This window comes from Buteo buteo, chromosome 12, assembly GCF_964188355.1.
Source record: "Buteo buteo chromosome 12, bButBut1.hap1.1, whole genome shotgun sequence".
Taxonomy (NCBI): Eukaryota; Metazoa; Chordata; class Aves; order Accipitriformes; family Accipitridae; genus Buteo; species Buteo buteo.
In genome coordinates, this window is record NC_134182.1 from 24,977,229 (window position 1) to 25,002,565 (window position 25,337).

General features: G+C 37.6%; 1 protein-coding gene across 1 annotated transcript in view; it reads left to right on the forward strand.

Moving 5' to 3' along the window:
- Positions 1-25,337, forward strand: part of CRIM1 (cysteine rich transmembrane BMP regulator 1) — a 203,928-nt gene that overhangs the window by 145,458 nt on the left and 33,133 nt on the right. Inside the window, exon 8 of the mRNA XM_075043079.1 lies at positions 10,490-10,618. Coding sequence (XP_074899180.1) covers positions 10,490-10,618 — 129 coding nt within the window. The remainder of the gene's footprint in view (positions 1-10,489; positions 10,619-25,337) is intronic.

A 25,337-nucleotide genomic window follows, 5' to 3' on the forward strand; every position in this document is an offset into this window, starting at 1 on the left:
TTAGTATCAATATATAATAGCATATGAATTACAGCAAACAAGCTACAGTGATAGAAATAACCGTGTTTCCCTCAGGCCATCTGCATCTGTGGACAGCCATCTGCAAATTGGAATAATAGTTGTGTTCACAGCATGTAAATATTGGGTAGGTTAGTATGAGAATACCTGATTTTTTTTATTTTTTTTTTTTTTTTTTAGAGAGAGAGATATTTTATTTTATTTTATTTTTAACAAGATAATAAATACAAGTGCTCAGCACTGGCACTGATGCAAAAATGTCCCTTAGGGGAGTCTGTGGTCACTTCTGTTCCCTTGCATCTCCCAGAGGCTCAGGCTATTCACAGTGAAAGCTGCAACCCAGTCTGCTCATATGCAGTAATTGATTATCTCGCAGTACATCCTTCTGCGTGAGAGCCCTCAGGTACAGGTGGCAGGGTGCCAGCATAAGCTGTGAATAAGAAATTAAGTGTTAAACAAAATCCCCTCAGAGGATTTTCATGAATAAGGCCACATTACTTTGCTGTCATTATGGCTGACACTTTATCTTCACAAAAAGAAATTAACATTTTCATCAATAAAGGGCTCCAAACTCTAGCTGAGATGTAATTCAGTTCAGTTCCTTTAGCGTGTCCAGCACTTCATTAAGTAAAAACAGGCAGCATAGTCAAGTGAAAAGAAATTTGATTCATTCAGGATGAAGTCAGTGGTAGTGAGCGGGGTTCACCGGCGCAGGATTTGGGCCCAGAGATCTCCTTAGAGCGTGAAGTATAAGTTATTGTTCAGCAGCAGTGCTGTAGCTCTCAACCAGCCTTTTCATCAAAGTCAATTAAGGGATGCAAGTGCCATGCTGTAGAGAATTGGGCTTACATTTGCCAGATCATGATTTAGTATAGCAGTTTTAGACAAGGCAACTGAGCCTGCTGAACCACACCACCCAGGGTATAATGAAACCTACTGCCAGTGAAAGTCGCTCTAAGTTTAAGAAAGTCAGGAAGACTATACTAGTATAAAATAATATTTTTCTAGTTTTCAGTGATTCATTGTTAAGTTCAGTGGAAGACTACTGGAAGGGTAAATAACCAAAGAATCCTAATGAGTATGTACATCAATGCAGCTAAGGATGTCTCACTTCTAAAGAACCTCATGGATCCTCTAATTAATTCTTTTCAGTGCCTTTAGCATTCATAGATTTGCCCCAGATGCACACTAATTTAGTGCATTTGCTGTATCTTCACCTAGTAACGATAACCGAATAGCCTTCTGAATCTATTTGGATGTTTCTTGATAGGCTTAATTGATTCTGCTTTAATAAAGGTGGTTATTTCTTAGTGTCACTCCACATAAAATTGTCAAAAAAAAGTCTTATTGGCATTAAAATATATTTGAAGAGTGTACATGCCTGTTAAACTGAAAACTGGAAGAACTGACTGTGACAGACAAAAGTTTTTAACTTTGCATCTTGGGAGTGGAAAGTTTGTGTATTTTGGTTGTGTCACTGCAAAAAAGAAACACTTCCCCTCATGCAGCTTTGGTTCATAGGAGGCTTCTTCAGTTTGGAACAATAAAAATAGTCTTTGATTTATAATAGTTACTTTTGAGGAAAAATACCTACTTAAGTAGTTTCAGGTTGACACTATGAATAAAATTTGAAACAAAAGCCTGCCAAACTGAACTATGTGTTTGGAAGTATTAGTGAATATATTTTCAGAGTTGTTTATGACATTAGAAAATTATATCATCTTAAGTCCTCGCAGACATTGTATAAATAGTTATGTGACGCTGAATTGTTGAACCTGCTAGTTAACATGGATATCTAAATGCTGGGAAAAAAATTCCAGCAAGGCATTAGGTATTTCAAACCCAGGAAGGAAATCTTGCCTAGGATTCAGGACTGATATTTTTCATGTAATGAACTGGAGGGGTGGGGAAGGCTGGAATGCAAACTATGAGGATGGAAAACATTTAGTCACTCTTGGAATGATATGAATGTTTTTACAGGAAGCTTAAGTAAACACACATGCTGCTGCTTAGTAGGCTGCAGTTAACTTTTTTGGACAGCAGACAAAATTCAAACAAGTATGCAGACTCGAATGAAAGGCTGTTGAGCAGCACACCCTTCAGGACCAGTTTTAGCCAGTTAACACGTAAAGCGTTAGGTAAAAAGTGAGACTACTGCTCGCTTTTTTCTTAATTTTTATAGTAAATGCTTGAATGCACTGATGCTGTATTTGTTTAAGTCAGTTGGTGCTGGTTTCATAGGATAGAACAGCTTAACCCTTTTAAAGGTAGTTTGTGTTATGAAATACTACAGAAGAGGGAGCTATTTCGCCTTCCCCAAACACAGGCATGTCCTTTATTATTGATGTTAGAGGTCTTTCTCCATGTGTAGAACATGATTTTGACTCATTTTTCCTTCCTTCCCCAGAAGAGATTTTCATTTCGTGCTCCCGATGAGATGTTGGGCTTTCTAGAATTCTCTTCTGTTGAGCTTATTATTTCTACATGGCTAATGCTTTCTCCAAATATCCCAAGACCAATTGCTGCAGAATCTAAATGCACTGCTATTTTATATGATTTGTTGTCTCTGGGGTTAAAAATCATTGTAAATTAAATGTGCAAACTTCAGAGAGTTATTTTTTGAGTTTGTGGCTGAGCACAATAAGGTCTTTACACAGTTTTTTATTCTTGTCCCTCCTTAAAAATAAACAAACAAACAAACAAAACAAAAAAAAAACCACAAAAAACCCAAACAAAACTACCAATAGGTACTTTTGCTAAAAGTATGGGAAATATCAGTGGGCAGAATTTGGAATATTATACTGAAAAGGGGTTTTGTTGTGATCAATACTGCTGGTCTAAAGGTAGGAAGAACATACATAGTGGTGCTCACAAGTGGATATAAAGCTTCCCTGTGCTATACACTGAAAATGTTTCCATGTTCCAGCCTTTTTAATAATATGCACAAGGAATTAATCTACTTTATCTGATTGTCTTTAGTTAAACTATGGACTGGTTGACATTAACAAGATGGGAATATGAAAGATGCTGGGGAGTCGTAGCACTGAGCGGTAAAGCATACAATCCCACTTCTCATTCTACAGTTATGCCTACACAGTCTTCACATTTAAGTTTAGGATTATTTTTAGGCCTGGTGCCTTCATTGTGCTGTATAACAGTTAGTTTGGTGTGTTTGAAAAGTTCATGTGTTACTGTTGGTATGAACTTGTATGTTGAAATTATCTTGATTGTAATTTAGCCTTTCGAAAGTACAAATGCTTTTTTGCATGCCTTTTTTTGCAATTTTTTTCAAATGTTTTTCTTATACATGGGAAGAAATCACTAGCAACTTTATCTTCCAGTTGCATGAGCAATATTCCCCAAAATTCCTCAAAATAACTTGATCAGAATATACTGTATTTGTGTTATATAGTAACTATGAAAACAAACATCTGAAACTGCTTTTAAGCATGCCATTAATAGTCAGTATACAAATACTGAATAAATATAAAATACAAATAGTATTTTGGTGGGTTCCAGGGACATACTTCTTTTTAATGTCTATTAGTGTAAAAATTGTTCACTTGGCAATGAATTTTTACAGCCTGTGCTGCTAAATTCCTTGTAAAAGATAGGTGCTTGTGCAGTAGTTTGCAGTCTTAACAATGGAATTGATGAAATCCATGGTGGTTTGGGTATTCAAAGAAGGATCTCAAAAGATAATTTTCAACCTCTATGTAGTGATATATCTGTAGAGCTTAAAATTGTATAGTTTCGATGAAGAAATGTGTTTCTATGATGCAGATTGAAACCTCTTTGTTAGTGTGAAGTTGGCTGGAAATGCTGGTTTTATATGAATACAGATGAATTTATATATAAAAAATCCAGCAAGGCAAGAAAAACATGCATGCATGCATACATACATAAAACACAGCTTTGGGGTCCAAAATGTCCTCTGTTTACCAGTTTCTGTTGAATATATATATATACATGAACTGCTGTCAACCCACACTGTGTTGTAGTTTGTTATTATGGCATTTACAAATGATACTGTGATATGTTTGGGACACTTTATACCAAACATTGGTGGGACTCACTGGCTTTCAAGCATATGCACGTAGAATAATAGTAGAGTTGCACTGGGAGCACCGATGAAGAAGAGAAGTCAGAATCAAAGTAACTGAACCCAGGTTTTCGATGCATGCTTTTGCCATACTTTTATGGCAAGGAAAAATGCAGTGATTTTATTATAACAGGGATAGCTTCTTTCCCTTTTGTATTGACAGGGCAACATTTACAAGTGGAATTAAAAACTGGAATTATTGAGTAGTGTAAAATACCTGTCCCCTTAGATTTCTAATACTTTTGGGCTAAGATACGTGATGGTCCAGATTTCTAAGAGTCAATTAGAAGCAGCAATAGAAGTTCTCTATTTACATTGAAATTAATTTGTATTTAACAATGTGCAGAATTAAAAACTTAAAATGATATAGTTACTTCCCTATTTAAAACCAATTTTGTAAAAGCCTGGAGTAGGTATTTCCCTCGCATGGTATTACTGAAAGTGTGAAACAAAACCTGTTTTGAGTTAAAATACTGCATTCCAGATGAAACAAAGAGCTTGTTTTAAGTGTTTTTCATGTAGTATTAATAATAATAAAAATACCTTGCCAAGTGGTGAAGCATGGTAATGTATTAATTTAAAGGAGGACAAAAAATGAGACTGATGAAAGGTGGTTGTGGTTGTCACTAAATAATGCTTCAGAGAGAATTACTGTTTTAACTGCCTGGAAGAAATTTTGCTTTTTGAATAAAAAGCTACTCTTGAAGTCATTAAGTAGATTTCAGAGAGATGTTGTTAGGCAAATGTGTACTTTTATTGCGGAAGGAAGGTCATCAGTACTTGGCAAAAGCATACAGAAATCATCAGAAATTGAAATGTTTATCTTTCAGATTTCAGTTCCCTGATTAGGATCCATCAAGGATATTGCTGTTTTCACAGGACATGTCCTGAGTTTATGTGACAGTGAAATGCATGGAGTTGTGCAAGTTGGAAAGGACCACTGGAGATAAACAGGTCCAGTGACAGCAGGATCTCAGGGCTTGTCCCAATTAAGTTTTGAGTGTTTTGAAGGATGGAGATCCCACAACCTCTCAAGGACTCTTGGCATAGTTTGACCCCCCCCTACATGGTTTAAAAGAAAGAACAAAAGAACTTTCATCAAGTTGTAATTTCCCATGTTTACGCTTGTGTTCATTGCTTCTCATCCTAGCCTGGAGCACCTCCAAGATGAGCCAGGCCTTGTCGTCCTTGTACCGTCCAGTTAGGTAGTGGTGGACAGCAGCAGGATGCCGCTCTCACCCTCCTTCTCCAGGCTGAACAAGCCCTGGCCTCTCAGCCTTCCTCGTATGCCACCTGCTCCACCCCCTGACCAGCATAGTGGCCCTGTGCTGTACTCAGTCAAGTGTGTCAGCGTCTCTTCTACGGAGGAGCCCAAAGCTGGACACTACTCCAGCTGTGGGCTCCCAAGTGCTAAATGGAGGAGAAGCATCCCTTCCCTACACCTGTAGGCTCTGGTCCTGCTACTACGGGTCCCTCTTGTCCTTCACACAAACTAAAACTGAATGCTTGGTGCTCTCGTAATACATGCAGCTTTGCAGTAGTACAGTTAAGGGGAATCCCTGTTTGTTTTCTGAAATAAATTCAGAGGCCTGAGTTCAGATTTTGAACAACTAAGGATGTGATAGGAAGATGAGTATAACTTTTCATTCTGGTACCAGCCTTAGGGAGGATTTTTTTTTTTTAGTTCTCTTTAAAATTAACTAAAGAATTATGTAAATGAAATCTCCAAAGTTAGAAGGAAAAGCAAAATCTTCAGTGAACAGTTCATTTTTAACGTTCAGATAAACAGTAGAAGTCAACATGATTGCAATAAATTGTCTCTGATTTTTTTGTTTGATTTGTTTTGTTTTCCAGGGCTTCAGCAATCAATGCTGAATTTTAGCTTGCTTTCTCTTCTTTTTGATAACTTTAATTGATCAAACTGTGTGTATAATAAAATTCTAATCCTAAGAAACTTTTTCCCCTGGTCTCACTGAAACATGGATGCATCAGTACCTCTCCATTTCTGAATACTTCTATCTTAAGACCTCAATACTCATCCAAGTATAACAAGATCTGTATACAGGGCATGGTACTAGACCAGATCAACCATCTTGTGTTCTTGTGGGGGGGGTATATATACAGTATTTTTTAACAGAAGAAAATGTCTGCTCTTTGTAATGCAAGCTGTGTCATATTACTCATAGGAGAAGTGAGAGGTCTCAAAAATCAGAAAATAGCAGAACAGAGGGGCCTGGGGATTGGTTTTGTTCATATTACAAAAGTATCCTGGGTAGAAAAATACCATTGAAAATATGGTCTTATTACACCTTGACAACTTCTTTTTCTTTTTGTTGTTGTTATTGTCGTGAAATCTAGTTTTGTGTTGGTATTGCCAATGTAGGCTCGGTAATGACAAAGCCAGCTCCAGGTATTACTTGGATGTCACTGTCTGTCTGTCTTTCCCCACAGATGTACAGTTTGATTTCAAGCTGGGATGAACAAGATTCAGGGTTTTGATCACATACAGTAGTATTTTTCAGTGGACCAGTCAGACTGACGGGCCACCAGTGACTTGAAATATCCACTGTAGATTTCAAACTTTTTGAAATTGTTTTAAGCAAGTGGCAGTGTAAAAATTAATTCCAAAATTTTTATTAGCCTCACAGCAGGCAAATTAATAATCCTCTGCACTAAAATTCGGCATAGAAAGTATCAGGCTCAGAGAGAGTATATGGAAGCATGATGTTCTAATAGAAGTCTGCATTTAACCTTATATATAAGCATTTGACATCAGCAAAATCTGTGCTTTATTAAAAAATGCATTGTTTTCTTCCAGACTCTCTTCAATCCCCTTCTTTATACTTTCTTCTTCTCTCTTTCTACGGTATAGTTTTGTTTTTGGTAAAGCACACAGACAGAAACAGCACCCGTTTTTCCCACCCATTGTCTGTGCGTTTGTGCACTGGATCTTTCTTCTGCAGTTTCTACCAAGAGCAGCAGTGAAAAGCCTAGCTCAGATCATGCGGTGGTACATGCTTTTTCACGCTTAGCTACTGCTTGCCTGTTCAAATAGCCAGAAGCCTGGCAGAGCAGAGCTGGCTTTATTTGTTGAGTCTTGTCTAGCGAAGTGAAAAGGGCTGAATTCCCTGCTCCTGCCTCCCCAGCTACATTTTTGCACATGTGGGGGTAGGGAATGAAATTATTTCTTTTGTTCTCTACTTGCAGCTCATTGAGAAGCAGGCATGCATATAAAATTACTGTATCTCAGGGCTTACCTTCAGGGACAGGAGGGAGAAAAAACAGATTTGTAAACTTGTCTGGAAACACTGAGGATGCTGAGACCAGACACAAAAGTGGGAGGTAACAAACTAATAAAACACAATGACTAGAGGAGTAATAAAAACCTTTCAAATTAATATAATGACAGTTTAATTTTGTCCCTTGTAAGAAATACCACATTACTGGATGTATCAAGGGGGCAAAAAATTGTGTCAGTGTGTCCAAGACACAAGAGCATCAAAACAGAGAAGTGTAGATTTGAAAATTCACCACAAAAAATATATAACAAATATCCATGGATTTTTTTTCTAGATATTAAATTATACCTGCAATTAAAAAGAAGTTATCTTGAGGGGTGAACTTCAGTGATGGGGGGGTGAAACACAATCCTGTTTTTCTCTAGGTTTAGTTTACACCCAAGTGGATCAATGAACACTAACCTGCATCTCAGCTTTCAGTAAGTTTTTGTGGGTTAACTACGTATTTTACCTAACTGTTCTGCAGTCAGATGGTAAAGCTACAGTTTCCTTCAGTTCTCCTGTTACTGTGTGTGAACTTTACTTTGGGTAGCATTAATGATTCATGATTTGTAGTGGTTTTAACTACCAGTGAGCGTAAGCGTTGCTGTGGCTTTTTTGTCACTTGACAAAATGACAGAGTAGGGTTTGGGCTGGCTGACCAGTAAACTGAATGTAGCTTCAGGGTAACTCTTGTATTTTGGCCTTTTGCATGTTTAGGGTATTTTGGTTAGAGAATGCAGTGAGGTAGGAAAGGAGGTTTTCAGAATAGGCACCAGATGCTACAAATCAGTTTGTTTGCAAAACTAGTTCATATGCTCTGAGTCCTAAACAGATGCGATTAATTAATGGAGTTTCTGGAATATATGATGTTATTGGTATATATCAATATGTTCTGGATTCCTAAACTAATGGTTTGTTGAAATTGCAAATGTTAAATATTATACATGAATATGATTTAGTCAGTTTACTGAATGAACTTGGAAACAAATATGAAGAGTTCACTGAGATTAAAAGAAGTCTAGTTTGGGAATCCATGGATTCAAAAATACGTTGCTCATTATGGCTACTCCTCCATACTACCTGTGCAAACTCAGCTTTGAAATGAAGAATTCACAGAAATTTATAGAATTCCTCGTTTGACCTCTAACCTAGTAATCTGTATTAAACTCTTAGAAAAATATCTGGAAAAGTTTTAATTTAAATTAGAAGAGATTTGAGGGGTCTACAGAGACACAGATGCCATTATACAAATTTCCAGCTTGTGTTTGAACAAAGCTGTTGGTGCTGGTTTATATACATATAAAGCGTATAGCTACTTTTCCTACAAAAATTACACAAGCAACAGAATTTGAATGTTAATTTGAAACTTCCAGCAAAGTGAGGAATCTGAACTGTGACCTCTGGGATAAGTTTGAAGTCATCTAACTTCACTGTAGCATCTTTCATGCAGTTTTTCCCTCCAAACTCTGTACTTAGCTGACCTAATTTTAAAAGGATTAAAAATGTTCATCTGCTGTATAAACTGTTGTGAAGGGAAGAGTAGGGCTGGGGAGAAGCTATGAAAGCTGAAAATTGTGAAAGACAATGAATGCAGAGAAGCTCATTCTCATAATAGGATAATTTTCACTTGACTGAAGGCATGGGTGCAAAAGCTGCCTGCTGGCCATGGAGCCAATAGGCACAGGAATTTGTATTTTGGTTAACAGTGTATACTTCTAACAACTTAATGTTGAGTAGTATTTTACCCTCAGTCTGAGAGTAAAGACTAGCTGCCGTTAAGTAAGGATGGCAAAATCTGCCTTTCAATGTATTCGGTTTGAGGATGAGAGATGGCAAGATGTGGCCACCTCCAGTCTACGAAAATGTGCATACTCTATAAAACATATTATGGTTTATTGCCCTGATGCTTTTAGTATAATGTTTCTCCATATTTTCACAATTTATCGATACATGTATTGAATCTTTTTAAAGTGTAATTTTCTTTAAGTCTTCATTTCTTGAGATAGAGGAACAGGATAAACTCAAACGATTGAAACAGTGGAACAAAAGCTCACAGTTATTTAAAAGTCATGCAACTTGTGTTTCCTGAATGCTTAGTATAATGTTAATAATGCTCATGATTATAAATTCATTAGTTCTTAAGTGCTTGAGTTCTATGAAAAACACAAGACACTATATGAATCTCACAGAACAAAAAGTCATTCAGGAAAAGTTAGGTGTTTCATTCCTTCTCTATCCTGTTTTATGATGGTAGTGTTGAGGTTCCTTGTTATTTTCCTAAGTCTTTGGATATTATTGTATTCTAACAACTTTGTATACTAAAACACATTAATATTTCTGGCTACCATACATATTAAAACAAATTTCTTACTCCAACATACTTAGATGGTGTCCAAAAGTAAGTATTATACTGTTCATAAATACCTAATAATTGGCAATAATATCCTCAACTTCAAAAAGCATAATCTGGTACTGCAAAGTATACTGTAAGAAGTGATTTTTTCAATGAATAGATTTGTTAAATGGTTGCCAGAGATCTTTCACACACAGTGTATCTTACATTCCCTTTTAGTATTCAGAGTGTCTTATGCTTTAAATTTCAGTAGAAGTGATCTTATTCACACAGAGAAAGATTTGATCTACTGAGTGATATGGTTTGATTTGCAGCTTGGTAGTATCAGTCAGCTGAGATTTGGAGAAAGCTCTGTTTAGTTTCTATAGTAAAAAATCTCCACAAAGTTTTGGTGAAAAACTTTTGGAGAAAAGTGGGCAAAATAAATATTTTACTTTCAGTTTTAAACTGCATATGTAGGAAAGCTGATTTCATAGTGAACAAAAAAAATGCAGTATTTTTTTCCTGTTTCAATATTTCAAAAATTTTATCCAGCTTTATACCATTTGTGATGAGTGTACATCACTTCAAAACAAAGTCTCTTTCTTGAATTGTTTCAGAAGTACCGAGAGTATTCATTAATCAGAAGCAAAATTAATTAAAAATTATTCTCTTTACTGTTGCATTGTGTATGTCTTTTTGTGAACATAATTAAAATACTCAAGTAATCTCAAATTTATTTTTTCTTACCTTCAGAACCAACATACATCACAATAGGTCCACCGACCTGTGAGATTTTGGTGAACTGCACTTTGACTGAAAAAGACTGTATCTATAGCTTCAAACTGGACCAAAATGGTTGCCGCATTTGTCAGTGCAAAACTAGTGAGTATGCAAAAATACAGTGGCTTCTACCTTTTATATCAAGCTGTATATGAAAATGCTAGTATGCTGGTTTTTCCATTCATACAGTTGATTATATGTTGTATTAGTCTGCTTGTGCTTTATAATTGTTCATCTTTAAAGGATAGGTTCCTGATTTCTGACATTGCTTGTTTGCTTGCTTAAAATGTGTTTGGAGGAAAACATAAAATGTCTGACTTCAGGTAAAAATTAACAGCTAAGTAGAAAAGATTATAATTTGGGATTTAATGCTCATTCAGACTTTGAGAAGTTTGATAAGACTTCCACATTTCATTTTCCTCTGTGTATGTTAAAAGTTTAAGAGCATCTAGGTTTGTGCACTTCAAAAACTCCTATTGCTAAACAGCCTATTTTCAACTTAGCTTTTTTTCCTCAAAACTTAGGTTTTGAGGATAAATGTTTGAAAATTACATGCCTGGGGGAGTGTTTGTATATATACAAACATATCTCTATATAATTTTATTTCTATAACATATTCTTATATTTATATTTTTTATATATATAATACTTTAGTTAGGATTTATGGAGGCTTTAACATCTATTTCTTCCCCACGGAAAATCATTGTGCCTTGTGAGAACTTGGTGTGTATCAGTGAAGAAGCAAAAATGTATTTTCTGTATGTGCTTCCTTAAGAATTTGATGTTTACAAGATGAAATACAAAGCAAAGTCAGGGTGGTTGTTGGAATTGCCCAACAAAGGACACCTGTGGAGTACTAGTCTCAGCTGCAGGATGCATCAGTCTGGCTGCAAGCCCAGCCCTAGGAGTGGGTTTAAAATCTCTTTATGTAGTTCTGCAGCTTCCTTGTAGCCTCTGAGGTTTTCCCAACTAAGCTATTACTCTGTTCCTCTTCTTTTGATTTCGGCCCATCTGTTCTCAGCCACGTTCTAAGCCAATATGACTATTTTAGGGGTCTCCAGTAGAAATGGTCAAAATAAAACTTTATTGATACAAACTAAAGAGTTTTAGGATTGGATTGGTGTTTTGCTTAAGGAACAAGAAAAGTGTTTGTCCTGGCTTCTTTAACTTCTTTTTGGGGGAAATGTGCATTTTTTTTATTTCAATAACATAAAGGACAGGACATCTTAATAACAAGTAAATACATGGCAAGCAATAATATCATTATGGTAATACAGAAATAATACCTTTGATTACAAGTTGTATTCGTGGCAAGGGCAACTTTCCATAGATTGCATCCAAGCTATCGCATACATGCCTTACTTAGTTCTTCCTAAGGACAAAATTAGAAATGTTAAGTTCTGCTTTTAACACTGTAATTTGATTTTCCTTCTTTTTTTTTTATTGGTGTTAAATTGATTGGGGAGTTTTGATACAAACAAGAAGATGGACATACTCGGCAAATTTCATCATCTATACCTGTGCATGCAGTCCTTCCCTCCACTTTGGTGCACAGGAGACCCATCGCTCCAAAGGATCATTTCTTTTGTCCTAGATTACCAGATTGCTCGTGTACACATACCACATCCCAGGAAGTCTGTGTTCTTGCTTGGAGTGTTTCTGATTAAATAGTGCTTAAGAACCTATTCAAGGGAATTTTTCTCTTGCCAGATTTGCTTGAAACTATTTTGATTTTGCAGTAGCAAACTGCCTGGAGCAAACTTAATAGTATCATTTGTCTGTCATCTTTTTTTCAGTTAAATAACTTGAATGGTAGATTGCTTAAAAATCTCCTCAGTCATTCAGAGAGGGGAAACCTTTATTTTCTAAAAAAGTGAAGAAAAATAACAGCTTGGAAGTCTTCATCACTCAGTGGTTATCAGTCAAAATGACAGAAATAGAATTTTCTGTCAGGTAATGTCTCTCACTTGCAAGGCTCTGGACAAATGAGTGTGAGCACTGAGAAGAAAGGAGTTTTAGGTCAAATATGCTGAAAATGTCTTGCGCTAGTTCTCTGCATTTTGAGATCCTATGTACTTTCATGTCCAAACCAGTTTAGTTGCATTTTGGCTCTCTAAGAATGTGAGGATGTGTATTATCTTTAGCTCATGTAGACTCGTATGGACTTTTGGGAACGTCGCTGTCTCTATACTGCACCCACTTGTTTCTTGCTGGTCTAAGCTGCTCAACTGAGTCAGATTTAAAGTGCCTGAGTAAAGGAGGCCCCCATTATATTTGAAGTCGTCATATCCTAATTCTACTAATCTCTTTCTAATAAAGTTTCCTTTTTTGCTAATTTCTTTAGATAGCTCTGCTGAAGATTTGTGATACTTCAACCGATTTCAGCCAAAATAAAAGCAAAATGACAAAGTGGAAGAACATAGAGTAAAGCTGTAAATTGTTCCTCATTATTACCTTTGTTTACATTCCTGTAGCCAGAAATCAGTACAACAGGTTTATTTGAAATCATTATCTAAGTACAATATCATGAAACTTGTTTGGTGCTTTATTGTAATTCAGTTTCAAGTTTATCCTACTTGAGTCAAGCCAACTACAGATTGAGAAGGAAGAAAGAAGCAAGTCATAATATTTCTAGAATATGATTTTAATAGAATTAGTTTACTTTGTCCTTTATCCTTCTTCCTGTTTTTGCAGTGAATGCAAAAACATGCTGTAACACCACTTGGTGAAAACATAACATGCTTTAAAGTAAAATAATTTTTTTAAAAAAAGCAGAATCAGACCACAGCTGTAAGAGAAGAGAGGCAAAAAGTACCACTGAACAAAGAGTGAGCACAGATAGGTATGGGGGTAAAGTTCCGGTGAGTAGAGATGGAACCACAAATGATGAGGGAGAAAGAATGACCATATTGAATGGGAGCATATAGAAGCCAAAGAAGCACTACATCAGGATAAAAGGAAAAAAGTAAAATCCAGGATATAGAAAAACTGCTGCGAAGTACCAAGAATAAAACTAAAACAGCAGGAAAAATATGAAATGCACTACCAAAAAAAAAAAAAAAAAGTTGATACAAGAACAACAAAAAAAAAAAAAAAAAAAAGTAAATAAGCAAAAAATTATTACTTGTAGGGTGCAGAAATTGCTATTGTGTTTGGCGTGTCTAGGCCTTTGCTTTCATAGGGAGAACTGGAGTGGATTAAAGTCTTTAGGAGGAGGAGTACATTAGGGGAATGAAATAAGACCAGTGATCGGCTATTTGTGAGGCAGGACTCCTGTTGCTCCAAAGAAGACTTAACAGGCACATTGAATAATGCCTGCTGATTGCAGTAACATAGGATTTAAAAACTAATAGTTGCTGCTGGACACTAAATCATTCTTCAGTGAGTGCCTGCAGTGAGGGTCAGTGTTTTATCTGGCCTTGTCTGTTCCCTGTATTGTATTCATGAAAAAAAAAAAAAGCCTTTAAAATCTCTCCTGCAACTTAGACTACTGCATTTTAGCCCAAAGGAATTAAATGTGAAGTACTGTTGAGGGTATAACTGCAAGCATGTATGGCTTTAATATATTTTAACCTTTCAAATTTTACTAAAATTGAATAAAATTAGAGCATTGCTGCCAATTTTAAAAATTGTTTGCTTCATTTAGAAGGCTTACCTTTGCAATTGCAAGATGCAACTGTCATGCAATTTCACTAATTCCAGACTGCTTATGGAGAGACACAGTTGTAGAAGGCTGAGATGAGTTGTTTTCCCTGCACATCATAGTGCATCATCATCTACTTCATGTTGCGGTCTCTTCTGTCTGTCAAAGCAAACCATGAAATCACTATTCAAATATTAGAAAGCTTAGTATATTATGTGTTTGCATAGTTCTCTAGAAATAAAACCACCCCTTTCCCCCAAACACATTCTATATAGATACAGAAATATTTCTGGAGTGTTGGTACCTTTTCCTTAAATGAGAAGAAAATGTATTCTGTCATGGAGTTAAAAAGGAGACACTATCATTCATTCTATACTAGCAGACATCTGCAGCATGGACTACAATATTCTGGTGAGTCACACCATCTCCCTTTATAGCTGATGAAGTGGAGTGGAATTCCGATGTGGAATTTGGATTTGGCAGTGTGGGACTTAGTTTAGTTGCGTAGATGTTCAAAGGCAGGATTGAAAGGTTTGAGAAAAGTTAGATAGGTGCATCTATGGGCTGTCTGTGGGCAGTTAAGGCTCTGAAAAAGTATATGAAGTGATGATGGGAAAAAGCTTTCAGAAAAACTTTGCAGGGACTACAATGGGAGAACACATCTCAACTCCTTTTCTGTGTGTTAATCATTCAGTAGTTAGAGTTTGGGATGAGTTATCATAACCTTTCACTCTTCCTAGCCAAAATTTTATTATTTCATTCCTTTATTCCTGTAAATAATCCATACTCAGGATGTGTACCGAACACTTCAAAACTCTGTCAGTGTTAATTTTGTCCATTTAAATAAACATATTTTATTTTTATATCAAACTAAAGTGGGACAAATAATCACACACACTAATCACGCAAAACATACGCTTCAGACAATGCAAAATTCCTGGAAATAGTAAAGTAAAATATAAATTAGGTAACACTTTTCTATTTTAGTAACAATTATCTCCCATTGTTACCTTGATTTAGCAACAAATTCCACAGAACAAAAAATTACAAAAACAAAGACAGTCCAGGTAATTTCCCTTAGTGCAAGGAGTGCGTATCTTGGATTTTTGAATAATTTCACAGACCTGGCAGAAAAAGGATATTGTACTATCATTCTGCAGTGATGTGAAAGTTAGTGAAATACAGCCATGGAAAATTGGGGATGAAGCATGTTTCTTAAAAATTTAAGGCTTAGATCAGAAAAAAGTACATATTCTAAGTAGAATAGAAATATTAACTCTAAGTACACATGTGGAAGATAGTGGAAGTGCTCCCTGAAGAGGGTGGAATTATGATGAACTGCTCCTGCCAAATAAATATTATCTCTCTTCTCACTAAAATAAAAGTCTTTGGCAGGGATCTCCGAATATTACAAAAATATACTGGGTTTAGTAATGTCATGCCAAATAAATATTATCTCTCTTCTCACTAGAATAAAAGTCTTTGGCGGGGATCTCTGAATATTACAACAGTATACTGAGTTTAGTAATGTTTACAAAATATCTAATGCAATAGAAGCAGATAAGAACTTCACTTGACTTGTGGGGAAAAAAAAAAAACAAACAAAAAAAACCCAGTGTGCTGCTAGAAGGTTTGTGGAAGCTGGATCATTTTCCAATAATTGCACCTTTGAGATATCACTGCTACAAATCCATTTTCATGAAGTCATGTGTTGTATGTGAATCCTAAAATTGTTTAGAGCAAGTATCCAAGCGGGTAATTTGCCTCAACGGACTCATGAGAATATTTTTTTAAACAGGGTTTTCTAGCATCACAGTGCCCAGTCCCTTCATTTTTATCCAGCTATTGTGAATCATGAGTTAATTCTAACAAAAGGAGGGAGGGTTAGTGTGGATCTGTGGAGGCAATATATTCAGAGAATTCCAGTTACTGATAAGTAACCTAGTTTTCTCCTTCATAAATTTGCCTCCCCAGATCCCCACCCCTGAAGATTAACCAGCAGTAGCAATCCACACCAAGAGGACGGCTGAGGAGTGCTTAATTATAAAGGTACTGTGAAACAGTTCTCCTGATACGATCTAGCCTCAGCGTCAAGAAAATAATGATGGTAAAGGTATGTAGCTAGCTTTGTGTAGCCACGCTACAAATTTTCAAAAAATGGACACCAGCCTAAGCCAAGTTGAAATAATGACATAATTCTTATCAAGTATCTATTAATATTCTCTGGCAGTTTTTTTTAATCTGTGAATTAGAAGATTGAAAACTAAAAGTATTTCAACAAGCTATGCATCTCTAGAATGCATTTTCAAAGGTTTTTAGACTAAGATGACTTTCAGTCTTTACAGTACAATTATCAGTGTGTCCATATGTAAAATAATAAATTGGGGAAAAATAAATATCCATATATATGCTAGAAGAAGGAAACTGAGAAGTCTTTTTCTAAATAAGAGTTAGCTGGAATTACAATCAGGCTATTAGAAGTTCAAACAGAAGACCTTTTTTAGACCTGAACATGCATTTCATGGAATTGAATTTTGTTAACTTTTCAGTTTGATTTTTGAGCAATATTTTATAACACTCTAAATATTCATAAGTTCATGTGAGGTGGGGGTGTGAGCACTCTGAAATCAGGAATAAATCATGCATCTGATGGTTTGAATTTAGGGCAAAGAACTGTGATTCCTTTTGAGATACATTGCCTCTGAGATGCCATACCTGAGAAGGAGAGATTGCGTTGTATCTGAAATATCTGACTGCTGAGTGAATCCTCACGGATGCAACGATTGCTAACATTGCATATCCTGGGACAGAATGTTGTTGTCTTGTTTGCAGGGTGGGCCCTGAACTATAGTAGGTCACGTCGCTATATCAACTGCTCTTACATGCTGATTTTTTGACATATCTTTCTTTCCTTTAGCAGCCAGTGACTCGGTCTTACAGTGATCCAACAACCTTTTAAAACAAGAGCTGATGTTAGTGTTGAGAATAAGATACTTAGTAGAAAAGAGTTTTAAAACACCACTTAAGGTTGTGTGCAGTGTGCTGTGTAGGGCTTCACCATATCTTGGTAGTCATCTATTCTTAAGAGTTTCTTCAGAGAGTGTTGTCTCATCCCCCATATCCCAGACAGATTTGCCTTAAACAGTATCATGCTCTTCTGAAACTCTGATATTTGTTTTATTATAGTCTGTGTGTATGAAACTGTGAGTGCATGAAGAAAGGGGGAGAAAGAAATCACTATATTTAAAAGGAATTTATGGGCAATGGTGACCGTGCTTAAAAACCTTGGTGCTCATATTCATTTGTTTGTTAATAATTCACAAATGTTTTTTGGAAGACCAATTCATCTTCAACTGTTCTTTCCCTTTCTAGTTTTCTTTCCAACAGCATCTTAGTACATTGATCCAAATGAATCCAATAATTTGAAATTCCCATATCCAGGTCAGGATACAATGTGTTAAATTGTTGCAAACCACAGAACTAAGGGTTTGCTAGACCTACAGTGTTTAGAGGGGTTAAAGTCTACAAGCAATAGCTTTTGCCAGTGTAAGTGAGGTCTAGTGAGGACTCTGACTTGAAACGTGGACCTGGTGGTAACTGACTTTGCTACTGCTTTTGTAGTCATGGTTGTGCACGGAAAAGAAAACTGCATGGTCTTGTGTGGGTTGGATTCACTGCTATAAGTGTTCGTTGCATGTTTGTCTTTGAGTGAGTATTTGTTCCTAGCAGGAGGCTATTTTAATGATGTCATTGGTTGAGGACAAACAGCCTTTCTGTGATTATTGTCCTAGCTATCTGATCTACTTAATTCAGTTGAAATTCTTCCAGGATTTTATGTGGTATTTCAGCTAATGTCTGTCCTCACATTAAAAAGCTAAGTATTTGTGCTAAAAATTAGCCTGAGACATTCAGGAACTCCTTCATCTTTTTCTGAAGTCATATCACGTCAGTATCATTCTGAGATCAACCAATATCCTGTGCCTGAACTCTCAGCTTGTAGTGCAAATTCTTGTTTATTCCCTATGGGTGGCACAACCTTGTACATTTTCAGTATTACGTTTCACCCCACTATTATTATTTTATCCCCCTAAGCCTTCCTATAACCTTGTGTAGAAGGATTGTTTTCTGTATTGACATTACCTCATACACATTTCATGTTTCATAAGAAAAATTAATGAACATCTTTCTACTACTCACGTGGAAGAACTCTACTCTCCAGCCAGTTATTTCCCTAAGCAGCACAATGAGTGATGTCTTCTCTTTAATTGGTTCCTATTCATCATTTTGTTCCTGTTTTACTCTTCTACTGCCAATCTAACCATTAGTTTAGTTCCCTAAGTGATGTCATTGTAACTAATCAGCTAGAGAAATAAAGATGGCTTATACTATGTGATCAGAAGCTTGATCCCATTCTGTTAGAGTTGCTTTCAAACTCTCTGAAAGCATTAGCTTTTAAAATGTTTCCTATCCTCTCCTTTCAGACTGTCTGATTACCCCAGTACACTTTTGAAGCAGTTATTAGCCCAGTTAGGGCTGGATCTCTTTTCTGCAAATACGTTCCATGATTTGGGATTCAGGTTCCTGATGAAATTTATCTAAGCAGAGGTGGAAAAAGCCCCCAAACAAGTAACCTCCTAACATTTTGCCATAATAAATTTTCACAGTTCATTGCAGTTGACTTTCATGAACTAATTCTCTTTATTCTTCAGTATTTGTCACTTGATATGCAAAATCTTAGCAGAAAATCTGGTTTTACTTATCCTTTCATAATGAACTTGTGACTATTTTATTGATGCTGAATTTAAAGCTATAGCTAAGGCTATAGAAATATTGTCAGGATGACAATTGTACACACTGAATTTGATTCACATTTGAATCTTTAGGCCTACAATATTTTTCTCTTTTTTTTTTCTTTCTTTCTCTGAGGGCTACACTCTCCTTTGTAAAATTGATGGTTCACTCTGTTTCTGAAAAAAATACATGGTTTTAAACACTGTACTAGGGTTTTGAACAGGCCTGTGCAGCAGACATAACCTTTGCGTGTGTACCAGATGGTACTTCAGTTTGAGACTGCCAGTACTTGTCATGTTTTTAATACGATTTCAGTAGGAGAAATTTATGATTAGACGTGAAGTCAGAAAGCGGACCAGAATTCACTTTCTGATTTTCATAACACTAAATTTCTTCATAGAGAATTTTTTTCAAAAACTATTTGAAATCTATTTCCACAGCTTGTAATGTCATACTATCAGAAATTTAAGTACAATAACGTGTTAATTTTAGTAACAACCATCTTCTCAGAAGGCATCATTTTTTGCATCTTATTAGAAAGACTGTCAGCAGAGGTCTGTGGAGATTATTCTGATTTCCTTGTATAGCACTGACATAACACTAGTAAGTAGAGATGTGAAGAGTGGTCTGTATTGACTTCAGCAAACTTTCCCTGTACATTTGACATAGCCAGAATTTTGATGATAGTATGTATGCTCTTCAGTGTCTGTTCCTGAGAGGTGGTGGTGGTTAGTCAGTCATCCATCCCAAGGCTCTGAAGAGCTTTTATTTCTTAGAATCACAGAATCATTTAGGTTGGAAAAGACCTTCAAGATCATCGTCCATGCCCACTAAACCATGTTCTGGAGCACCTTGTCTATGCACTTTCTGAATACCTCCAGGGATGGTGACTCAACCACTTCCCTGGGCAGCCTGTTCCAATGTGTGACTACCCTCTCAGTAAAGAAATTCTTCCTGATATCCAACCTAAATCTCCCTTGCTGCAACTTGAGGCCATTTCCTCTTGTCCTGTCTCCAGCCACCTGGAGAAGAGAACAGCACCCACCTCACTACAACACCCCTTCAGGTAGTTGTAGAGAGTGATAAGGTCTCCCTTCAGCCTCCTCTTCTCTAGACTAAACAGCCCCAGCTCCCTCAGCCGCTCCTCACAAGATTTGTGCTCCAGGCCCCTCACCAACGTGTTTGCTCTTCCTTGGACACGCTCCAGCACCTCAATGTCTTTCTTGCAGTGAGGGGCCCAAAACTGAACACAGTACTCGAGGTGCGGCCTCACCAGTGCCAAGTACAGGGCAACAATCACCTCCCTGCTCCTGCTGGCCACACTATTTCTGATACAGGCCAGGATGCCATTGGCCTTCTTGGCCACCTGGGCACACTGCTGGCTCATATTCAGCCGGCTGTCTCTTTCTGCTGGGCAGCTTTGCAGCCACTCTTCCCCAAGCCTGTAGCGCTGTATGGGGTTGCTGTGACCGAAGTGCAGGACCCGGCACTTGGCCTTGATGAACTTCATACAATTGGCCTCAGCCCATCGATCCAGCCTGCCCAGATCTCTCTGTAGAGCCTCCCTACCCTCAAGCAGATCAACACTCCTGCCCAACTTGGTGTCGTCTGCAAACTTGCTGAGAGTGCACTCAATCCCCTCATCCAAATCATCGATAAAGATATTAAACAGAACAGGGCCCAACGCCGAGCCCTGGGGAACACCACTTGTGACCCGCCACCAACCGGCTTTAACCCCATTCACCACAACCCTCTGGGCTCGTCCAGCCAGCCAGTTTTTCACCCAGCGAAGAGTACGCTTGTCCAAGCCATGAGACACCAGCTTCTCAAGGAGTGTGCCATGAGAGACAGTGTCAAAGTCCTTGCTGAAGTCAAGGTAGATAACATCCACAGCCTTTCCCTCATCCAGTAGGCGGGTCACCTGGTCATAGAAGGAGATCAGGTTGGTCAAGTAGGACCTGCCTTTCGTAAACCCATGCTGCCTGGGCCTGATCCCCTTCTTATCCTGGACTTGCCATGTGAGTGCTCTCAAGACAAACCGTTCTATAATCTTCCCCGGTACCGAGGTCAAGCTGACAGGCCCATAGTTCCCCGGATCCTCCCTCCAACCCTTCTTGTAAAGGGGTGTCACATTGGCAAGCCTCCAGTCCTCTGGGACCTCCCCTCTTGACCAGGATTGCTGATAGATGATAGAGACTGGCTTGGCAAGGACCTCTGCCAGCTCCCTCAGTGCTCTTGGATGGATCCCATCAGGTCCCATAGATTTGTGAGTGTCCAGATGGCATAGTAGGTCACTAACTATTTCCTCCTGGATTAAAGGGGGATATATTCTGCTCTTCATCCTCGCCTTTCAGCTCAGGGGGTGGTGTACCCTGAGGATAACTGGTCTCCCTATTAAAGACTGAGGCAAAGAAGGCATTAAGTACCTCAGCCTTTTCCTCATCTCTGGTAGCAACGTTCCCTTATGTATCCATTAAAGGATAGATATTCTCCTTGGGATTCTTTTTACTGTTAACATATTTGTAAAAACATTTTTTGTTGTCCCTAAGAATAGTGGCCACATTTAGTTCTAGCTGAGCTTTTGCCTTTCTAATTTCCTCTCTGTATGATCTAACAAGATCCCTGTACTCCTCCCAAGTTGCCCGCCCTTTCTTCAGAGATGATAAACTCTCCTTTTTTTCTTGACTCCTAGCAAAAACTCCCTGTTCAGCCAGGCCGGTCATTTTCCTCGGTGGTTTGACTTGTGGCACATGGGAATAGCCTTGTCCTGAGCCATTAAGATTTCTTTCTTAAAGAATGTCCATCCCTCCTGGACCCCTTTGCCCTTCAGGACTGTCTCCCAAGGGACTCTCTCAACCACTGCCTCGAAGAGGCCAAAGTTTGCCCTCCAGAAGTCCATAGCAGTGGTTTTGCTAACCCCCTTCCTTGCCTCACCAAGAATTGAGAATTCTCTCATTTCACGGTCGCTAAGCCCAAGACGGCCTCCGACCATCACACCTCCCACCAGTCCTTCCCTGTTTGTAAACAGTAGATCTAGCAAGGCTCCTCCCCTGATGGGCTCACCTACCAGCTGTGTCAGGAAGTTATCTTCCACACACTCCAGGAACATCCTAGATTGTTTACTCTGCTGTGTCATACTTCCAGCAGACGTCTGGAAAGTTAAAGTCCCCCACAAGAACAAGGGCACACAATTCTGACACTATTGCTAGCCACTTGTAGAACGATTCATCCGTCTCTTCAACCTGGTTGGGTGGTCTGTAACAGACTCCCAGCACAATATCTGCCTTATCGGCCTTCCCTCTCATCCTTCCCCATAAGCACTCAACCTTGTCATCACAATAGTGTAGCTCTGTACAGTCAAAACACTCCCTAACGTAGAGAGTCACCCCACCACCTCTTCTACCTTGCCTATCCCTTCTGAAGAGCTTGCAGCCATCCATTGCAGCACTCCAGTCATGGGAGTCGTTCCACCATGTTTCCATGATGGCAACTAAGTCATATCTATCCTGCTGCACGATGGCTTCCGGCTCCTCCTGTTTATTGCCCATGCTGTGTGCGTTGGCATAGATGCATTTGAGCTGGCCTATTGAATCCAACCCTAATATTGGCATGTTTGGCCACTTAAAGTGAAAATTCTTTTAACAATAGCTCACTATGTAAAGGATTAAGCAAGGAAGATACCGCCTTGAGACTGGATCTTCTGGTTAGTATGTCATTTGAGTTTTAAGTGTATTTTAATCATAAGCTACTTGAGATGAGACACTGTCTTCCTGCTTGTATAGCACTGTCCTAGACACCTTGACCCTTTTAATAAAGTATATTAACTTTACTTATAACAAACTTGTTTTGCATCTCTGAAAAGCAGTTTCACTAACTAAATCAAAGCAATCAAAGCAGAAGAGAAGACTGAAAACAAAAATGTATTTGTCTGTGGGATTCTGAGAAATCGTTATTTTGCCATCTTCTATAACGTCATACTCAAACCTGGATGTTGCACTTTGGTAGCTCTCCTTAACACATAATCTGGAGACAAATAAGATAAGAAATATGCCAACTAAAAAAAAAATGTTCTTGTTGTTTCTGTTTTTCTTAGTTTTTTTTTAATTTTTATTTCCAGCTCTTCCTTTCACTTTTTTAAGATGCCTGTTCATTTCTCCCGTGCCTTTGCATTTGTACCTTCATGTTCCTTGACCTGTCTTCCATGAGCCTGATGTTTATGGATAGCCACCTAAACACTTCATCTCTATGACAAAGTATGCTTCAGAAAATGAATGGTTCTGATTGATCCAACCTGTGCAATTCTGGGATTATTCACTGATCAGTTCTGAGCATCTGCAGGAGATATCATAATTTACATCATGTCAAAGGTCATAATTGAACTTAATTCTTTTTGGAGCTATTCCAGTGTAGGTGTACTTTTTAGTACCTTCTTTAAAAAGTTCAAGCCTAACTTTAAAAATTATGACCACCTTATAAAGTCATGCATAACAAGAAGTTTAGTTAATTTTATTATCATTATATACTGGTAAGGAATAATTGTGTACAAACATCCTGGTGTAAAAGCTCATAAATTAAAGACAAATTCTCATTATTTTAACTTCTTTCAAAGGAAGTCTTTTTCTTTGTGTTACACATGTATCACTCTACCAGAGAAGAGTATCAGAGTTTCTTCTGCATTACGTTTTCAAATCAGCATTAGTGGCTATGTATTAAAAAGATCTAGTATTCTTGATAGATCAGCCTGAACAATATCCTTCAAAAACTTGTAAGATTTCATGAAGATCTTTGTATATATGTTTCTCTCCAAGTAAAGCAAGAACCTGAGATAACAGTTACCACTCTCTCTGACTGAGAGTAAATGCTTAAATCTTGTGGCATTGATACTCTGCTGACAAAGACAACCTCTAGAGGTTGTGAAAGGATCTGGCGTTTCTTTTTCCATATTCTGAATGACAAAAAAACTTGCACCCTTTTTGCTTCAGACACCAAATTTGCATAAAAGTATAGAGGTGGGAGCCATGAACCTGATGGTCTTCATCCTACTTAAACTGAGAACTGCTGTTTGGGATAATAAGGCTCTTGCGTTGCATTGCACTTGTGTGCTCAAATTCCACTGCAGAAGTAGTCAGTGAATTTTCCAGTTTTCTCCGAGGCTTCAGTGTCACTCTGAGCTACTAAAAAACATGCCTTTTTTACAAAAACAGCATTAACCTGGTAGAATAGATAAGGAAATGCTTAGGTTAGACACATCTGATCAAGTCTGTATTTTGCAGTCTTAAATGCAACATTACAAAAACAGAAGAGAAAGCATTTAAGTAAAGCAAAGATTCCTTCTGTGGTCTGCCTTCATTATATTACCGTGTTAATGATGTGAAGATCATCTTTAAATTTCAGACCCACAGAAATAGTGTAAGGAGCAGAATAAGTCAATGCGCTGATGTCTTCTTTGGAAAAACCCTGTCCCTAAATGTTCATACCCCTAAAGGAAAATGGTCTTCAGACCTTGAATGAGGAGCACGTCTGGAGGAGCACTCTTCAGCTGCCTTCTGTATAACCAGCACTTTGTAGTGGTGTGGATGTTTCAATTGGAGATTGGCCGTCCTTTAAATATCACTCTGAAAGTCAGCCCTTTGGATATCACCCATCATATTCTTCTGTTGAAGAATCTCTATTATATTACCTTCTTTTTCTATTTTGATTCTACTTTGGCTATTGTAATAATGGTCTTTTGTCTGTGTTTTGCATCCCTAGTGTAACAAAAATCATGATTTTCTTTTTTCTCTCACCTCTGCAATGAATAAATGAACTTTGTATCCCAAAGTATATTAAAAATGGTCTTTCTGGCACTTCTTGCAAGAACAAAAAGGAACTGATCGTTATCAAAATAGTAAATTCCAGTGAGTGAATGTAACGACCATTATTTATGTCTGTACTGGAAAAACTGAGATGCCAGCAATCCAGCATCTCCCTTATGCCACAAGAGGCTGATAAAACATGGTAGTGGACTTCAAGAGACAGGTCTTTTAGTCTAGCATCCCTAAGCTTACATCTTAGGGTATTATACTTACATTTTTAAACAGCAAGCCTTAATCACCAAACAGTTGACAGCAAACAGCATGAAGAATAAAAGTTGTTAATATATCCCAGCCTTTCAGTTCTATTTAAAATAAGTAGAGGAGAAATAAAGATGCTTTATATTGAACAGAAACCTATTAAACACATATAATGTGTTGAAAGTATATGTTATTTTAAGTGCTTTATAAAAGGCCAACAGTCACAGATGTTGGACTCCTTTGGCTGTGCATCTGTTCATAAAATAATGTTAGTTCAGGGTACCGGGTAGTACTCCCCAAGTTCTTGATTGGAACTGAAGACATCCTGTAGCGT